General features: G+C 39.3%; 1 protein-coding gene across 2 annotated transcripts in view; it reads left to right on the top strand.

The window, feature by feature from the left end:
• Positions 1-16472, top strand: part of zftraf1 (zinc finger TRAF-type containing 1) — a 24302-nt gene extending 7830 nt beyond the window's left edge. For both annotated transcript variants that reach the window (XM_061897161.1, XM_061897159.1), the window contains 5 exons: positions 5391-5485; positions 5561-5704; positions 7185-7396; positions 7477-7655; positions 14041-16472. In XM_061897161.1, coding sequence (XP_061753145.1) covers positions 5391-5485; positions 5561-5704; positions 7185-7396; positions 7477-7655; positions 14041-14253 — 843 coding nt within the window. In that variant the 3' untranslated portion in view covers positions 14254-16472. The remainder of the gene's footprint in view (positions 1-5390; positions 5486-5560; positions 5705-7184; positions 7397-7476; positions 7656-14040) is intronic.

The raw sequence follows: 16472 nt of genomic DNA, 5'->3' as shown, positions 1-16472 counted from the left end.
AATGTATACGTGTAAGATAAACTTAAGCAGTAGGTACAATCATTACACACACACATACACTACCCCAACTCACTTCCTGTATTGTGTCTTCTTTAAACCCTTCCCCAGACAACCTGCATCAAAATCTATTCGCATAAAATAAACATTGGCAGCAGGTACGAACCCGACTCGCTTTCTGTACCGTGTCTCCTCTAAATTATTCTCCCTACAATCTGTTAGTGAGGAACTCAAAATCTAAATGCGTCAAATAAACGGCAGCATTGGCACAATCATTACACACACTATCGAGACTCACTTCCTGTGCTGTGTGTCCTTTAAACCCGTCCTCCTACAACTTGTTACCCAGGAACCCAGTTAAAATCTATAGAAGTAAACCTTGGTAGCAGGTGCAATCATCACACACACACACACACACACACACACACACACACACACACACACACTACCCTGACATCACTTCCTGTCCCCTAGAAAAAAAAATCCTATCCTCGTTTTATAAGTAATTAATAAGTTAATTTGGTTAAATCAACGCCTAAAACTCTAGACAACCTTCAGATCTATGTTTTGCTACAAGTTTATCTTTATTTTTTTGTTTTATGCCTTTTTTGAAAGGAAGAAAAAAAAGTTTTATGTCAAAAAACACAAAATATGCAATATTTCCCCTCCAAAGTGGAATATTTGAAGTAATTGGAGTGGAGAATAGCTCAATAATTCATAAATACTTAACTTTTCTAGCAATGGCAGTTTTAAAGAAAAAAAAAAAATCCTGCATAGCAGCTTTGTTTTATTCGTGTCAACATTTCAACTTTTTTAATGTTTTTTTTATTAGTAGTATTTTGCTTATATCTAACCTACTTACATTGCATTAAGAACATTGCAATGCTTATAGCTGACCTACATACAGTTTAACAGGATAAACATTGTTAAAAGATATGGAAAGATTACAAAAATAAATACTAATTAAATATACTGCAAAATAAACTGCTGAACAATTTAAGTGAATACAATTACCAAAGTGCTAAAACAAATACATTCCAATGAATATAAATAATATATATGCTTCTTAAATAAACTGTCAATAAAATTGAAGTGCAAATGAAAATACAGCTTAACTGTTTAGTCATCATTTTTGCGCTTATAAAACTTTTGTTTAACTTCAGCTCCAGATTTCTTCTGTTTGATATTGTCATTACTGCTACAAGTGGTGGAAAATTGTATTGCAACTGCAGACCTCAGCTGACAAACATGATAATAATAACAATGGATTAGATTTATATAGCGCTTTTCTATCGACTACTCAAAGCAATCACAAATGTTTTTCACAGCCCTCTAGGGGTCGCACGACACCTTATGCCCGCCACACTATGTAAATATTTAAGTACCGTATTTTTCAAAGTATAAGTCGCTCCGGAGTATAAGTCGCACCTGCCGGAAATGCATAATAAAGAAGGGAAAAAAGATATATAAGTCGCACTGGAGTATAAGTCGCATTTTTTGGGAAAATTTATTTGATAAAACCCATCACCAAGAATAGACATTTGAAAGGCAATTTAAAGTAAAGAAAAGTGAACAACAGGCTGAATAAGTGCACATTATATGAGGCATAAATAACCAACTGAGAAGGTGCCTGGTAGGTAAGAGTCATTCAAATAACTATAACATATTAGAACATGCTATAAGTTTACCAAACAATCTGTCACTCCTAATCCATAAATCCCATGAAATCTTATACGTCTAGTCCAGGGGTCGGGAACCTTTTTGGCTGAGAGCCATGAAAGCCAAATATTTTTAAATGTATTTCCGTAAGAGCCATATAACATTTTTCAAGACTGAATACAACTAAATTTGTGCATTTTTAAGTATGACCAACATTTGTAGAGTATAATAAGTCTCTTATTCTTTTTAACAACATTGTTATTATAAAACTTAAACAATAATACATATAATACTTCTTACCATTAATGCGACATCTTGAACAGGTGCGGTAGAAAACGGATGGTTGGATTAAAATGCATGAGAATGTTTAATAATTTGAACGTTATTTTTGAAACTGATTACCAGCGAAATTATTCATTACTTATAATGTTAAGCAATATCAGCTAAGATTTATCTGAGAGTCAGATGCAGTCATTTAGCTATAGAGCCATAGGTTCCCTACCCCTGGTTTAAGCATTAGACACCTTTTTACCTGCACTCTGTCTCCCGCTGTTTCCCACATCTACAAAGTAATTAGCTACTGACTGCCACCTACTGATATGGAAGAGTATTACACGGTTACTCGGCATAGCTCGGTTGGTAGAGTGGCCGTGCTAGCAACCTGAGGGTTCCAGGTTCGATTCCCGCTTCCGCCATCCTAGTCACTGCCGTTGTGTACTTGGGCAAGACACTTTACACACCTGCCCCCAGTGCCACCCACACTGGTTTAAATGTAACTTAGATATTGGGTGAAACTTTGTAAAGCGCTTTGAGTCACTAGAGAAAAGCGCTATATAAATTATCTGAGAGCCATATGTAGTCATCAAAAGAGCCACATCTGGCTCTAGAGCCATAGGTTCCCTACCCCTGGTCTAGTCTCTTATGTGAATGAGCTAAATAATATTATTTGATATTTTACGGTAATGTGTCAATAATTTCCCACATAAGTCGCTGTTGAGTATAAGTTGCACCCCCGGCCAAACTACGAAAAAAAAACTGACTTATAGTCCGAAAAATACGTAATGATTATAAAACTTGAAAGATAATCTGTATTTTTGTATATCGAAAACATTTAGTCGGTGGAAATAATCCATCTTTGATTGCGAAACAGTTTGGATTTATGTTCACATGACATAACAAAAATGTAATGAAAATGTTTAATAGTTTGTTATTTACAATCAGAGAGGAGGGGAATATTTACCCCCCTCCACCCACAGATTTTGACGCCGTTTTTAACACCACATGTTTCTCATCATCTTTATCAAAGTGCTCGCACTCGCAACTTTCCTTGGCCCCGTAGAAAGTTGTACTCGCCGACGTTTGTTTGCAGTCTACGTTCCAAGGAATGACACGCAAGTTTGTTACGCCACGATATACAAAAACATTTTAGTGGAAGTTTGATCAAAAATATACCAGTGTAGTTAAATCCATAAATAGAAACACATAGCTCATGCGTTATATTCATCTGCTCTGCCGGAGAATAAGAAGACTTGGCAGTAGGGATCAGTGCTGCCAACTTGGCCATCATTGAGCAACACATTTTTTTAGCCTTTTAAAAATTGCCAATAAAGCAAATTAGACTATGACATCTTCTGAATTGTACTACTTGACTGCCACAGTTTGTCCTTTTTAAAGCGGTTCATTCATACATGGAAATCGGCTTAGACTTCATGTCGCCAACAATATGCTTACAGACGTGACCAATGATCACATGTTCAAGCACAAGCACTTTGAAAGCTTACATGATGAACACATTATTTAATAGTCTTTTTTTTTTTTTTGTTCTCATCACACAACTTCATTTTTTTCTAACTATATTTGATCCTGTATTGCTTTTTTATGTAATGTGTGCAGATGTTTTTTTAAATATTACATATTAAAAATGTAAAATATCACTATCGTTCTACAGTTTGTGGTCAGGTGATGATAGTCATTAAATACTACATTATATCTGAGTCTAGCTCCTATTACTAATACATGTGAATAAACAATATAACTGATAAAACTATTCTAGAAAATCATGTTGTGGTGTGTTTTGTTTATTATCCATAATTTAATAACTTCACCCACAATGAAGATATACTTTAAATAAATTATTTCAACATTTTAAAAAGGTCAGTGATAAAGTTTATTTTTCAATCATATTAGTAACACTTTTGCAGCCCTTTGGGGCATTTGTGATTAAGGGCTATACACACCAGCAATATTTTGGCAAATTGACGCATGTTACAGTTAGCATTTTAGCATTCTTACTTTTTTTTTATAGCTAATTTTGCACATATACACCTCAATAACATATATTTGGTTATTTTGATAATACTAACTGTCAGCATACTACTTGTAGCATGTTGTGTTACTTGATGTATGTTAATGTTAGCATGATAGCATTTGAAACATTTTTTTTCAAGTACAGATCTCAAAATAAAATATTTTGTTTGACGCATGTTACAGTTGACATTTTAGCACACTAGCTTTTTCAGCTAATTTAAGAAGTACTGTATACGTCTCAGTTACTCTAACTTTTTGTTAGATTTTTTCTATTTTTTAGCAAATTTTATAGGTATTTTTATAAATATAAACTTCAGTCAGATTTTGATACTTTGATGCATGTTAACATTAGCGTACTAGCATTTTAAACAATTGTTTCAGTTATACGCCTCAGAGTAAAATATTTTGGTACTATAGGCATATTCCAGTTAGCATTTTAGCATGCTAATATGAGCCGTCTAGCTTTTTAAAGCTAATTTAGCAGGTTTATGCCTCAGTGTCATCTTTGGTCTTTCATTAATGCTAACTGTTAGCATCGTACTGTTAGCATGTTAGCGAATTTGACAGTATTACAGTGAGTGTTATAGTTTGTTTTATTAATGCGAACTGTTAGCATGCTAACATTAGCAGGCAAACTATGTTTAGCTGATTTAACAGGTATACGCCTCAGTGTCATATTTGGTGTCTTATTCATGCTAACTGTTAGCATGTTAGCTTTATTAGCTAATTGGACAGGTATACACCTTGGTGTCATATTTTAGTGTTCCATTATTGCCAACTGTTAGCATGCTAACACTAGCAGGCTAGCTTTTTCTTTTTTTAGCTTATTAATGCCTCAATATAATTTGGTGTTTTATTAATGTTAGCTTTTTAGCTAATTTGACATGTGTACACCTTGTTGTTTAATAATTCCTGTTATCTTTTAGCTAATTTAGCAGGGATACATCTCAGTATCATCATTTGGTGTTTTATTAATGCCAACTGTTAGCTTTTTTCAAAGCTAATTTAATTATGTATTTTACAATGTACTGCTTTTATATTTTATATTATTACTTTGAACAGTTTATTTTAATTTTTATCCTGTAAAGCGTCTTTGAGTACTCTGAAAAGCGCTATACCAAATAAAATGTATTATTATTATTATTTACAGGAATATACCTCAGTTGTCATATACTGTATGACTCTTAGGGTGCTATCTTTTTTTTTTTTTTTTTTTTAGCTCATTTTGCTGTTGCATGACAAACGGTTAGCATTTCAGTTCGTTTGGTTCTCAAGCATTCACACAACGTTTATACCGAAACGCCATTTTCTAGTTCTTTGAAAACAATGTGTATTATTTCGTAGGGGACAAAACTACCAAAGTTTCCGCTGCATCCTTGCTTGTGTCAGTCTGTGGAAAAAGTTTGACGTAAGTAATATTTTTTTAGTGTACCAACGGCCACCTGATGTGCGCGGGCTGCTTCATCCACCTGCTGGCCGACTCTCGCCTGAAGGAGGAGCAGGCCACCTGTCCCAACTGCAGGTAGGCGGGCACACCCCGAACACACCTGTGCTGCGGAAGCTGCCCATGACCACAGGTGTTGCCGTCGCTGCTCAGGTGCGAGATCAGCAAGAACCTTTGCTGCAGGAACCTGGCGGTGGAGAAGGCAGTGAGCGAGCTGCCCACGGACTGCACCTTCTGCCTTAAACAGTTCCCTCGCTCCAGCCTGGAGAGACACCAGAAAGAAGAGTGCCAGGACAGGTGGGTTTACGTCTACGGCTACTTGCTTCTCCGCGAAATTACGGCAGTTTTAGGAAAATTTGGTAATGATGATAATCATTTTCTTTATTAAAGTGCTTTAAAAAGGTACTTGAAGACAAAAGAAAACATGATAACCGTAAAAGCACATCCAGTGTAATAATAATTATAATAATACAAGTGTAATTCAACATGGGATCTTTTTTTTCTTCTTTGTCATGAGTTTTTTTGGGTTGGTGCACTAATTGTAAGTGTATCTTGTGTTTTTTATGTTGATTTAATAAAAATAAAAATAAATACAATTCTTCTGCAGCCCGGTACCATTCGAGCCAGGTGGTTGGGGACCACTGCTCTACAACCTGTCGTCACGTCCCCCTTTCCTACATAGAAACAGCGTGCCGGCCCAGTCACATAATATATGCGGCTTTTACACACACACACTAGTGAATGCAAAGCATACTTGGTCAACAGCCATACAGGTCACACTGAGGGTGGCCGTATAAACAACTTCAACACTGTTACAAATATGAGCCACACTGTGAACCCACACCAAACAAGAATGACAAACACATTTCGGGAGAACATCCGCACCGTAACACAAGAAACAAAACAGAACAAATATCCAGAACCCCTTGTCGCACTAACTCTTCCGGGATGCTACAATATACACACCTGCTACCACCAAACCCCTACCCCCCCTTCCCTCCATCTCCCGAATTCGGAGGTCTTAAGGTTGGCAAGTATGGTCTAATCCCCCTCTTGTCCCAGCAATCTCCCCCTCTGTCTTCGTTTTTTTCTCTTTCTATCCCCTCCTGCACCAAATGATAAAATAAATACATTTAATAAAGTCAAATACAAATAAGGCAACAAGAGAAGTAGCCTACACTTCTCTTTGGTAAAGCAAATCTTGGGCATCTACATCCACTACCGTATTTTTCGGACTATAAGTCGCAGTTTTTTTTCATAGTTTGGGTGCGACTTATACTCAGGAACGACTTATGTGTGGAATTATTAACACGTTACTGTAAAATATCAAATAATATTATTTAGCTCATTCACGTAAGAGACTAGACGTATAAGATTTCATGGGATTTAGCGATTAGGAGTGACAGAATGTTTGGTAAAGGTATAGCATGTTCGATATGTTATAGTTATTTGAATGACTCTTACCATAATATGTTAGGTTAACATACCAGGCACCTTCTCAGTTGGTTATTTATGCCTCATATAACGTACACTTATTCAGCCTGTTGTTCACTATTCTTTATTTATTTTAAATTGCCTTTCAAATGTCTATTCTTGGTGTTGGATTTTATCAAATAAATTTCCCCCCAAAATGCGACTTATACTCCAGTGCGACATATTTATGTTTTTTCCTTCTGAATTATGCATTTTCGGCACGTGCGACTTATACTCGGTATATGATAAATAAAAATATTAGTAACATGTGATGCTAACAGTATTGCGTTTTAATTGTTGTCAGGGTGACGCAGTGCAAGTACAAGAGGATCGGCTGCCCTTGGAAGGGACCCTTCCACGAGCTGCCGGCGCACGAGGGCGAGTGCTCCCACCCCACCAAGACGGGCACGGAGCTGATGGGCATCCTGGGCGAGATGGACCAGAGCCACCGCCGCGACATGCAGCTCTACAACGGCATCTTCAGTCTGCTCTGCTACGAGAAGATCGGCTTCACGGGTAAGCTGGCCTGCGAGCCAACCTGGCGAGTTTAACCCCTAAGTGACCCCCTCCTCCACCGTGTTTCCCCCCTCCGGCAGAGGTGCAGTTCAGGCCGTACCGCACCGACGACTTCATCACCCGCTTGTACTACGAGACGCCGCGCTTCACCGTGCTCAACCAGACCTGGGTCCTCAAGGCACGCGTCAACGACTCGGAGCGCAACCCCAATCTGTCCTGCAAGCGCACGCTCTCCTTCCAGCTCATCCTCAAGAGCAAGGTGAGCGACCGTCAGGGGGCCTTAACCGCCGACTTTAAATCTATTTCAGGCCCGTTTAGTCGCGCTTCGTAAAAGTCACCTCACCAACGACATGGAAGACATCTTTATTTTTTATTTCCTCTGACATTGTCGAAGTGGGTCTAGCTCCGCCCCTTTTGGTGCCCTGCTCCACTTTGTCGATAGAAATGCAAAAATATAGTCAAACTAAAACTAAAAATGGGTTTAGTTCAGGGGTCTCCACAAAGTGTGGGCCGTGGCTCATTTTTTACCCACCCGCTGCACAATCAATAGCGTGCTATCTTTTTAGCTAATTTTGCAGGTATACATACCACTGATTGTCACACACACTAGGTGAGGCAAAATTTGACCTCTGCATTTGACCCATCCCCTTGTTCCCCCTTGGGAGGTGAGGGGAGCAGTGAGCAGCAGCGGTGGCCAAGCCTGGGAATCATTTCTGGTTAAATAACCCCCAATTCCAACCCTTGATGCGGAGTGCTAAGCAGGGGGGTAATGGCTCCCATTTTTATAGACTTTGGTATGATTTTGAGCTCACAAGTTAACCACTACGCCACTTCAGCATCAAATGCTTAGTTACTTGATACCTGTTAGCGTATCAACTTCCTTTTTTTTTTAGCTAAATGTTCAGGTATACACCTCAGTTGTATTTTGGTACTAGATGCATGTTAATGTTGGCACGCTAGCATTTGCAACACATTTTTCATGACACACCTTAGTGTGAAATATTAGATGCATGCTACAGTTGGCATTAGAGCAAACATAACATTATTAACAAAAAATTCAGGTGCACAATTCAGAGTTTTAATCTGTATTTTAGTACTTGATGTATGTTGCGGTTAGCATGCTTATGTTAGAATGCTTCCATTAAAATATATCTATCGATCAAAAAAATAAAAATAAAAATTATGTATATGTATATATATATATATATATATATATATATATATATATATACATATACATATACACATATTTATATATATATATACACACACATTACATATATATGTATATATATACATACACACGTATATACATATATATACATATACATACATAAACATATATATACACATACATATTATATATATACACACACATACATTTATATATATCCATCCATCCATTTTCTACCGCTTATTCCCTTTCGGGGTCGCGGGGTGCGCTGGCGCCTATCACAGCTACAATCGGGCGGAAGGCAGGGTACACCCTGGACAAGTCGCCACCTCATCGCAGGGCCAACACAGATAGACAGACAACATTCACACACTAGGGCCAATTTCGTGTTGCCAATCAACCTATCCCCAGGTGCATGTCTTTGGATATGTATACACTTATTTATTTGTATATTATATATATATATATATATATATATAAATATATATATATATATATACTTTTTTAGATACACAACTTGATTGATTGAAACTCATATTAGTAGATTGCACAGTACAGTACATATTCCGTACAATTGACCACTAAATGGTGACACCGCAATAAGTTTTTCAACTTTGGGTGTGAGTTTTCCTTGCCCTTATGTGGGCCTACCGAGGATGTCGTGGTGGTTTGTGCAGCCCTTTGAGACACTAGTGATTTAGGGCTATATAAGTAAACATTGATTGATTGATTGAACTTGTTTCATGGTAACTGTAAGTAGTTTATTTTGGTAGCTTGACACATTCTATTGTCAGCATTTTAGCATGCTTGCTTTTTTTTTTTTTTTTTAATCAGGTACACACCTCGGCATCATATTTTGTTACTTGACAAATGATACCTCTTAGCATGCTATTTTTGTTTGTTGGCTAATTGTTGGCTAGCATTATATTAAAAAAATCAGGTATTAAACTGTATTTTAGTACTTGATGCATGTTACAGTTAGGATTTTAACGTGTTAACATTAGCATGCAAGCTTTTTTTTAGCTAATTTAGCAGGTATACACCTTTGTTTCAAATATTTTGTTATTTGACAAATGATACCTGTTAGAATGCTAGCTTATTTATTGATGTAGGTATACTCTTATGTTGTATTTTGGTACTTCATGCACGCCTGTGTTAGAATGCTTCCATTATAAAAAAAATAATCAGGTACACACAGGAAAATATATTTTGGTACTTGAAGCATGCTAGCATTTTAAACTTTTTAAATACACAACTCAGTAATATATTTTGGTAGCTTGACACATTTTATTGTTAGCATTTCTTTTTTTCTCAGGTATACACCTCAGCATCATATTTTGTTACTTGTCAAATCATACCTCGTTTGTTGGCTAATTCTGTAGTGATACACCTCAAGTCGTATTTTGGTACCTGATACATGCTAATGTTAGTTTTTTAACCCATTTTTTTTTAGGTGCACACCGTAGAGTAATATATTTTGGTAATTGACACACGCTACTTTTAGCATTTTAACATGCAAACATTAGCATGCACCTCAGTCATATTTTGACAAACATGCCAACAGCCATCCATTTTCTACCGCTTGTCCCTTTTTGGGGTCGCTGAAACCTATCTCAACTGCATTCAGGGGGAAGGCACGGTACACCCTGGACAAGTCGCCCACTCATCACAGGGCACATGCCAACATGTTAAACTAATTTTTCAGGTAAACACTTCAAGAGTAATCTGTTACAGTATTTTACTAATGCTAACTGTTAGCATGTTAAATTTTTTTTTTTTTAGCCAATTTTGCTGATATTTTTGCTACCTGGCCACCACTGTTAGCATCTCAGCTCGGCTTTGGCTCTTCAGGATTCACATGAAATGAAACTTTATTTTGTAGTTCTCTGAACACCATCTATATATTTGTATTATATTGGTTTTAAAACAGGGGTCTCAGACAAGCGGCCCGCGAGATGTTATTCTGCGGCCCCCACCTTAATGTGAAAGTTTAATGTTTTTGTGACCCGCGAGTTTTATATGATTGGCGCTTGACGGCGTTGTGTGATGAGCTGAAGGAATCAACCAATCACGGTGCGGTATATGACTCTCGAGGGCGGAACATTGACGTCACTTGCGTGATGCAAGCAGAGAAACGTTTTGCCGCTTTTCTAAAAACTTGTTGAAAAATAAACATGTCTACACATACTGCGATGAGGTGGCGACTTGTCCGGGGTGTACCCCGCCTTCCGCCTGAATGTAGCTGAGATAGGCACTAGCGCCCCCCGCGATCCCAAAGGGAATAAACGGTAGAAAAATGGATGGATGGATAGCTGTAAATATACTTCCCCCCTCTTAACCACGCCCCCAACAATGCCCCGTCCTTGACCACGCCCCCCACCTCCCAATTCGGAGGTGTCAAGGTTGGCAAGTATGCCACATGGCAACATACAACCTTCACCGAGGCTACCGCACATGCGCGTCACTAGTGATGCATGCTGGGTAGTGCAGTTCTTATATTCCCTAGCTCATAACATCACAGTATGTGTATTACCTATGACTGATTTATTTACTTAATTCTCATTTTGTTCATTTATATTTTGATTTTATGTTGTGTTGAAAACAAAAGTTTTTATTTTTATCTTTTCTTGATGCCTAGCCTCACCCAGACTCTGCATCCAGTGGCCCCCAGCCAAATTGAGTTTGAGACCCCTGTTTTAAAAGGTGACGCCTACCAAAATGGCCACCACATCCTCCTTTTAAAGGCCTACTAAAATGAGATTTTCTTATTTAAAAGGGGATAGCAGGTCCATTCTATGTGTCATACTTGATCATTTCGCTATATAGCCATATTTTTGCTGAAAGGATTTAGTAGAGAACATCGACGATAAAGTTCGCAACTTTAGGTCGCTAATAAAAAAGCCTTGCCTGTACCGGAAGTAGCAGACGATGTGCGCGTGACGTCACGGGTTGTGGAGCTCCTCACATCTGAACATTTTTTACAATCATGGACACCAGCAGCGAGAGCTATTCGGACCGAGAAAGCGACAATTTCCCACTTAATTTGAAAGATTCGTGGATGAGGACGTTTAGAGTGAAGTACTAGAAGAAGAAAAAAAAAGGCGATTGCAGTGGCAGCGATTCAAATGTTATTAGACACATTTACTAGGATAATTCTGGAAAATCCATTATCCGCCTATTGTGTTGCTAGTGTTTTAGTGAGATTAAGTAGTACCTGAAAGTCGGAGGGGTGTGGCCACGGGTGTGTTGACGCCAGAGTCTCTGAGGGAAGTCACGGCAGCTGCAGCAGGACGGAAGCTCCGCTGATATCTCCGGTAAGAGGCGACTTATTACCACAATTTTCTCACCGAAAACTGCCGTTTGACATGTAGTCGGGATCCTCACATTGTTTATAATAATAGCCAGCAGTAGCTAGAGCTATTCGGACCGAGAAAGCGACAATTTCCCCATTAATTTGAGCGAGGATGAAAGATTCGTGGATGAGGATGTTTAGAGTGAAGTATTAGAAGAAAAAAAAAAAGGTGATTGCAGTGGGAGCGATTCAAATATTAGACACATTTACTAGGATAATTCTGGAAAATCCGTTAGCCGCCTATTGTTTTGCTAGTGTTTTAGTGAGATTAAATAGTACCTGAAAGTCGGAGGGGCGTGGCCACGGGTGTGTTGACCTAGTGTCTCCGAGGGAAGTCACGCAGCTGCAGCAGGACAGAAGCTCCGCTGATGTCTCCGGTAAGAGGCGACTTATTACCACAATTTTCTCACCGAAAACTGCCGGTTGACATGTAGTCGGGATCCTCACATTGTTTATAATCATAGCCAGCAGTAGCTAGAGCTAATCAGACCGAGAAAGCGACAATTTCCCCATTAATTTGAGCGAGGATGAAAGATTCGTGGATGAGGACGTTTAGAGTGAAGTACTAGAAAGAAAAAAAAAAGGCGATTGCAGTGGGAGCGATTCAGATGTTATTAGACACATTTACTAGGATAATTCTGGAAAATCCCTTATCCGCCTATTGTGTTGCTAGTGTTTTAGTGAGATTAAATAGTACCTAAAAGTCGGCGGGGTGTTGTCACAGGTGTGTTGACCCAGTGTCTCTGAGGGAAATCACGCAGCTGCAGCAGGACGGAAGCTCCGCTGAAGTCTCCGGTAAGAGGCGACTTATTACCACAATTTCCTCACCGAAAACTGCCGGTTGACATGTAGTCGGGATCCTCACATTGTTTATAATCATAGCCAGCAGCAGCTAGAGCTATTCGGACCGAGAAAGCGACAATTTCCCCATTAATTTGAGCGAGGATGAAAGATTCGTGGATGAGGATGTTTAGAGTGAAGTACTAGAAAAAAAAAAAAGGTGATTGCAGTGGGAGCGATTCAAATATTAGACACATTTACTAGGATAATTCTGGAAAATCCCTTATCTGCCTATTGTGTTGCTAATGTTTTAGTGAGATTAAATAGTACCTGAAAGTCGGAGGGGTGTGGCCACGGGTGTGTTGACGGCAGAGTCTCTGAGGGAAGTCACGGCATCTGCAGCAGGATGGAAGCTCCGCTGATGTCTCCGGTAAGACCACAATTTTCTCACCGAAAACTGCCGGTTGACATGTAGTCGGGGTCCATGTTCGCTTGACCGCTCTGATCCATAGTGAAGCTTCATATTCGTGAATTTCAAACAAGGAAACACCGGCTGTGTTTTTGTGGCTAAAGGCTAAAAGCTTCCCACCTCCATCTTTCTACTTTGACGTCTCCATTACTAATTGAACAAATTGCAGAAGATTCAGCAACACAGACGTCCAGAATACTGTGGAATTATGCGATTAAAACCCGAGACGTCAAACACGACACTTCGCGGGACATTTAAAATTGCAATTTAGTAAACTAAAAAGGCCGAATTGGCATGTGTTGTAATGTTAATATTTCATCATTGATATATAAAGTTAAAGTGCCAATGATAGTCACACATACTAGATGTAGCGAAATTATTCTCTGCATTTGACCCATCACCCTTGAATATCCCCTGGGAGGTGAGGGGAGCAGTGAGCAGCAGCGGTGCCGGGCCCGGGAATCAATTATGGTGATTTAACCCCCAATTCCAACCCTTAATGCTGAGTGCCAAGCAGGGAGGTAATGGCTCCCATTTTTATAGTCTTTGGTATGACTCGGCCGGGGTTTGAACTCACGACCTACCAAACTATCAGTAGTAGCGGGTTTCAGTAGGTCTTTAAATTGTCCGTTTATGGCCCTCGGTGTCAATGTTGGTGCAGATCTGGGTAAATGTGCGACTTGAGGAGATGGTGTTTGACTCCTTGGAGCTGTGGTTTGCATTGAAGTAAATGAACATTGCCGCCCCCTGCTGGACCAGAGTGGAATTGTTTTGTTTCACTCGGCGGCAAGTGGAGTTGTGGTTTTTTTGTCTTTGTCGTCCCATTTTTGATGAGGTGTGACGAAGGTGACTGGTGCTTACCTGCGCAGGTGAACTCTGCGCTGGAGTGCTCCTTCCTGCTGCTGAAGGGCCCGTACGACGACGTGCGCATCAAGCCCGTCATCCACCACTACGCGTTCACCAACGACGCCAACGAGACGGAGTACGTGCTGCTGCCCATCTCCGACTCTGTGGAGTGCAACAAACTGCTGGCCGCCAAAAACATCAACCTGCGCCTCTTCATCTTCCAAGTCCAAAAGTAAAGAAGGAGAGCCTTCAGAGTGAAAAAAGTCCAAAGGCGAGGAGGAGGAATCGGGAGGAAAAAAGTGTGATGGAGATGAAAGAGAACCACTGATACCTCTTAACACACACACACACACACACACACACACACACACACACTCACCTACTAGAGTGAGACCCCACAATGTGAGTTGCTATGGCGACTGGCAGGCGGGCATTGACATATTTTGGGGTGAATGATTGTGATGTCAGACACCTTCCTGAAACACACACACACCTACTGTACAGCCACAAGTAACACACACACACACACACCATCGTGATGCCCAAATGTGAAACTTCATTGTGCTCAGCTGTGACAACTGATTGGATGGTGTGCATGTGTGTTGTGTAGTCTCCGCCCCTTTGTGTGGCCACGCCCGCCCAATCACCACACTTTATTCTAACCACTTTTTTTTTTTATTTTACCGTGTTTTTTTCTATTTAACCATGATGTTGTATTGTTTTATTTAACCATGATGTTACTTTTATTTAACCGTGTTTTATTTTAAAAGAAATGTAATTTAAAAAAAACAGTGAGGCCCTGTGTCCCTTTCAAAAGGCACAACATTAATAATTATACATCTTTTACACTGAAAATGATCAAACAGTTGCGTGTCGCCATCTTTTAAAGAAATTATTTAGTGCATTTTGGACCTTTTTCCTGGCGAAAGTGTTTTTTTTAATCAATCTAAGCTTAATTATTTTTATTTAATTGTTAAAAGTACACTTCTGCATAACATTTTGTCCTTATTTATAAAAATAGATCCATTTACAACAAAGGATAACTTTTTTTACTTTATATTTTAGTCCGGCCCTGCGATGAGATGGCGACTTGTCCAGGGTGTACCCCGCCTTCCGCCCCGTTGTAGCTGAGATAGGCACCCGCGACCCCAAAGGGAATAAGCGGTAGAAAATGGATGCATGGATATCTTAGTCCAGTGTATTTCAACCTTTTTTGAGCCAAGGCACATTTTTTGCGCTGAAAAATTGCAGATCCACACCACCAGCAGAAATGAGTCAAAAACAGATCTCAGTTGGCAGTTCAAAGTCGACTTTAAAGCATAAGCAAGGATGCATCAGTATAGCTCTTGTCTCAAAGTAGGTGTACTGCCACCCCCTGACTTTTTTGGACTTTTTGCTGTTTTCCTGTGTAGTGTTTTAATTTTCCTATTTTGGTGGCTTTTTCTCTTTTTTTTTTTGGTATCTTCCTGTATCGTTTAAGCGATATTTCCCACATCCACTTTGTTTTAGCGATCAAAAATATTTCAGTCGTATTTTATCCTTCTTAGTGGGGACATTGTTGATTGTCGTGTTCGGATGTAAGTTGCGGACGTCGTCTTTGTTCCACAGTAAGTCTTTGCTGTCGTCCAGCATTCTGTTTTAGTTTATTTTGTAGCCAGTTCAGTTTGGTTCTGCATTGCAATCCCTAAGCTTCAATGCCTTTTCTTAGGGGTACTCACCTTTTCTTTATTTTTGGTTTAAGCATTAGACATATTTTTACCTGCATACTGCCTCCCGCTGTTTCCGTCAACTACAAAGCAATCAGCTACCTGCTGCCACCTACTGATATGGAGGAGTATTAAACGGTTACTCTGCCGAGCTCTAGACAGCATCGACACTCAACAACACATCATTTGCGGATTATAATTGGTTTGCATAAAATATTTTTAACCCAAATAGGTGAAATGACATCATCTCACGGCACACTAGTGGTTGAAAAACACTGTTTTAGTCTGAAAGAGAAAAGCTTGCAGAAAATACAACCTATTTAAACTGTAAACACCTTTTGATGGAACCATCTGATACTAAAAAGTCAATAAATAGTACATTGAATTGTATTCTCAATATTAACTCAGGAGCGTAATTATATATACATATATATAAAAAATAAGCGCACTAGAGGAAGAGTTTGTGCATCGAATGTGTGTGTGTGTGTGTGTTGGGGGGGGGGGTGTGGCCTATACCTGAGCGATGTTGGACTTACTTGAAGGGGAAGAAGTTACATGAAGAGATTCTACTGTAAAGCGCGAAGACGACGTCTCTCCTCTTGACCTCTGCTGTATTTTTTTTGGCTGTTTTCAAAAAAGAAGAAAAGAGAAAAAAAAAAAAAAAAGCTTTCGTCTGCCGGTGGACTCGCTCATCTCACTATGGCTGTACATGTGCCTTTTACTATTAATATTAAAAATCATCAACCATG

This window comes from Nerophis ophidion, linkage group LG04 (assembly GCF_033978795.1).
Source record: "Nerophis ophidion isolate RoL-2023_Sa linkage group LG04, RoL_Noph_v1.0, whole genome shotgun sequence".
NCBI lineage: Eukaryota > Metazoa > Chordata > Actinopteri > Syngnathiformes > Syngnathidae > Nerophis > Nerophis ophidion.
The sequence above is the reverse complement of the archived record's forward strand: the minus strand, read 5'-3'. Positions and strand labels throughout refer to the sequence as shown.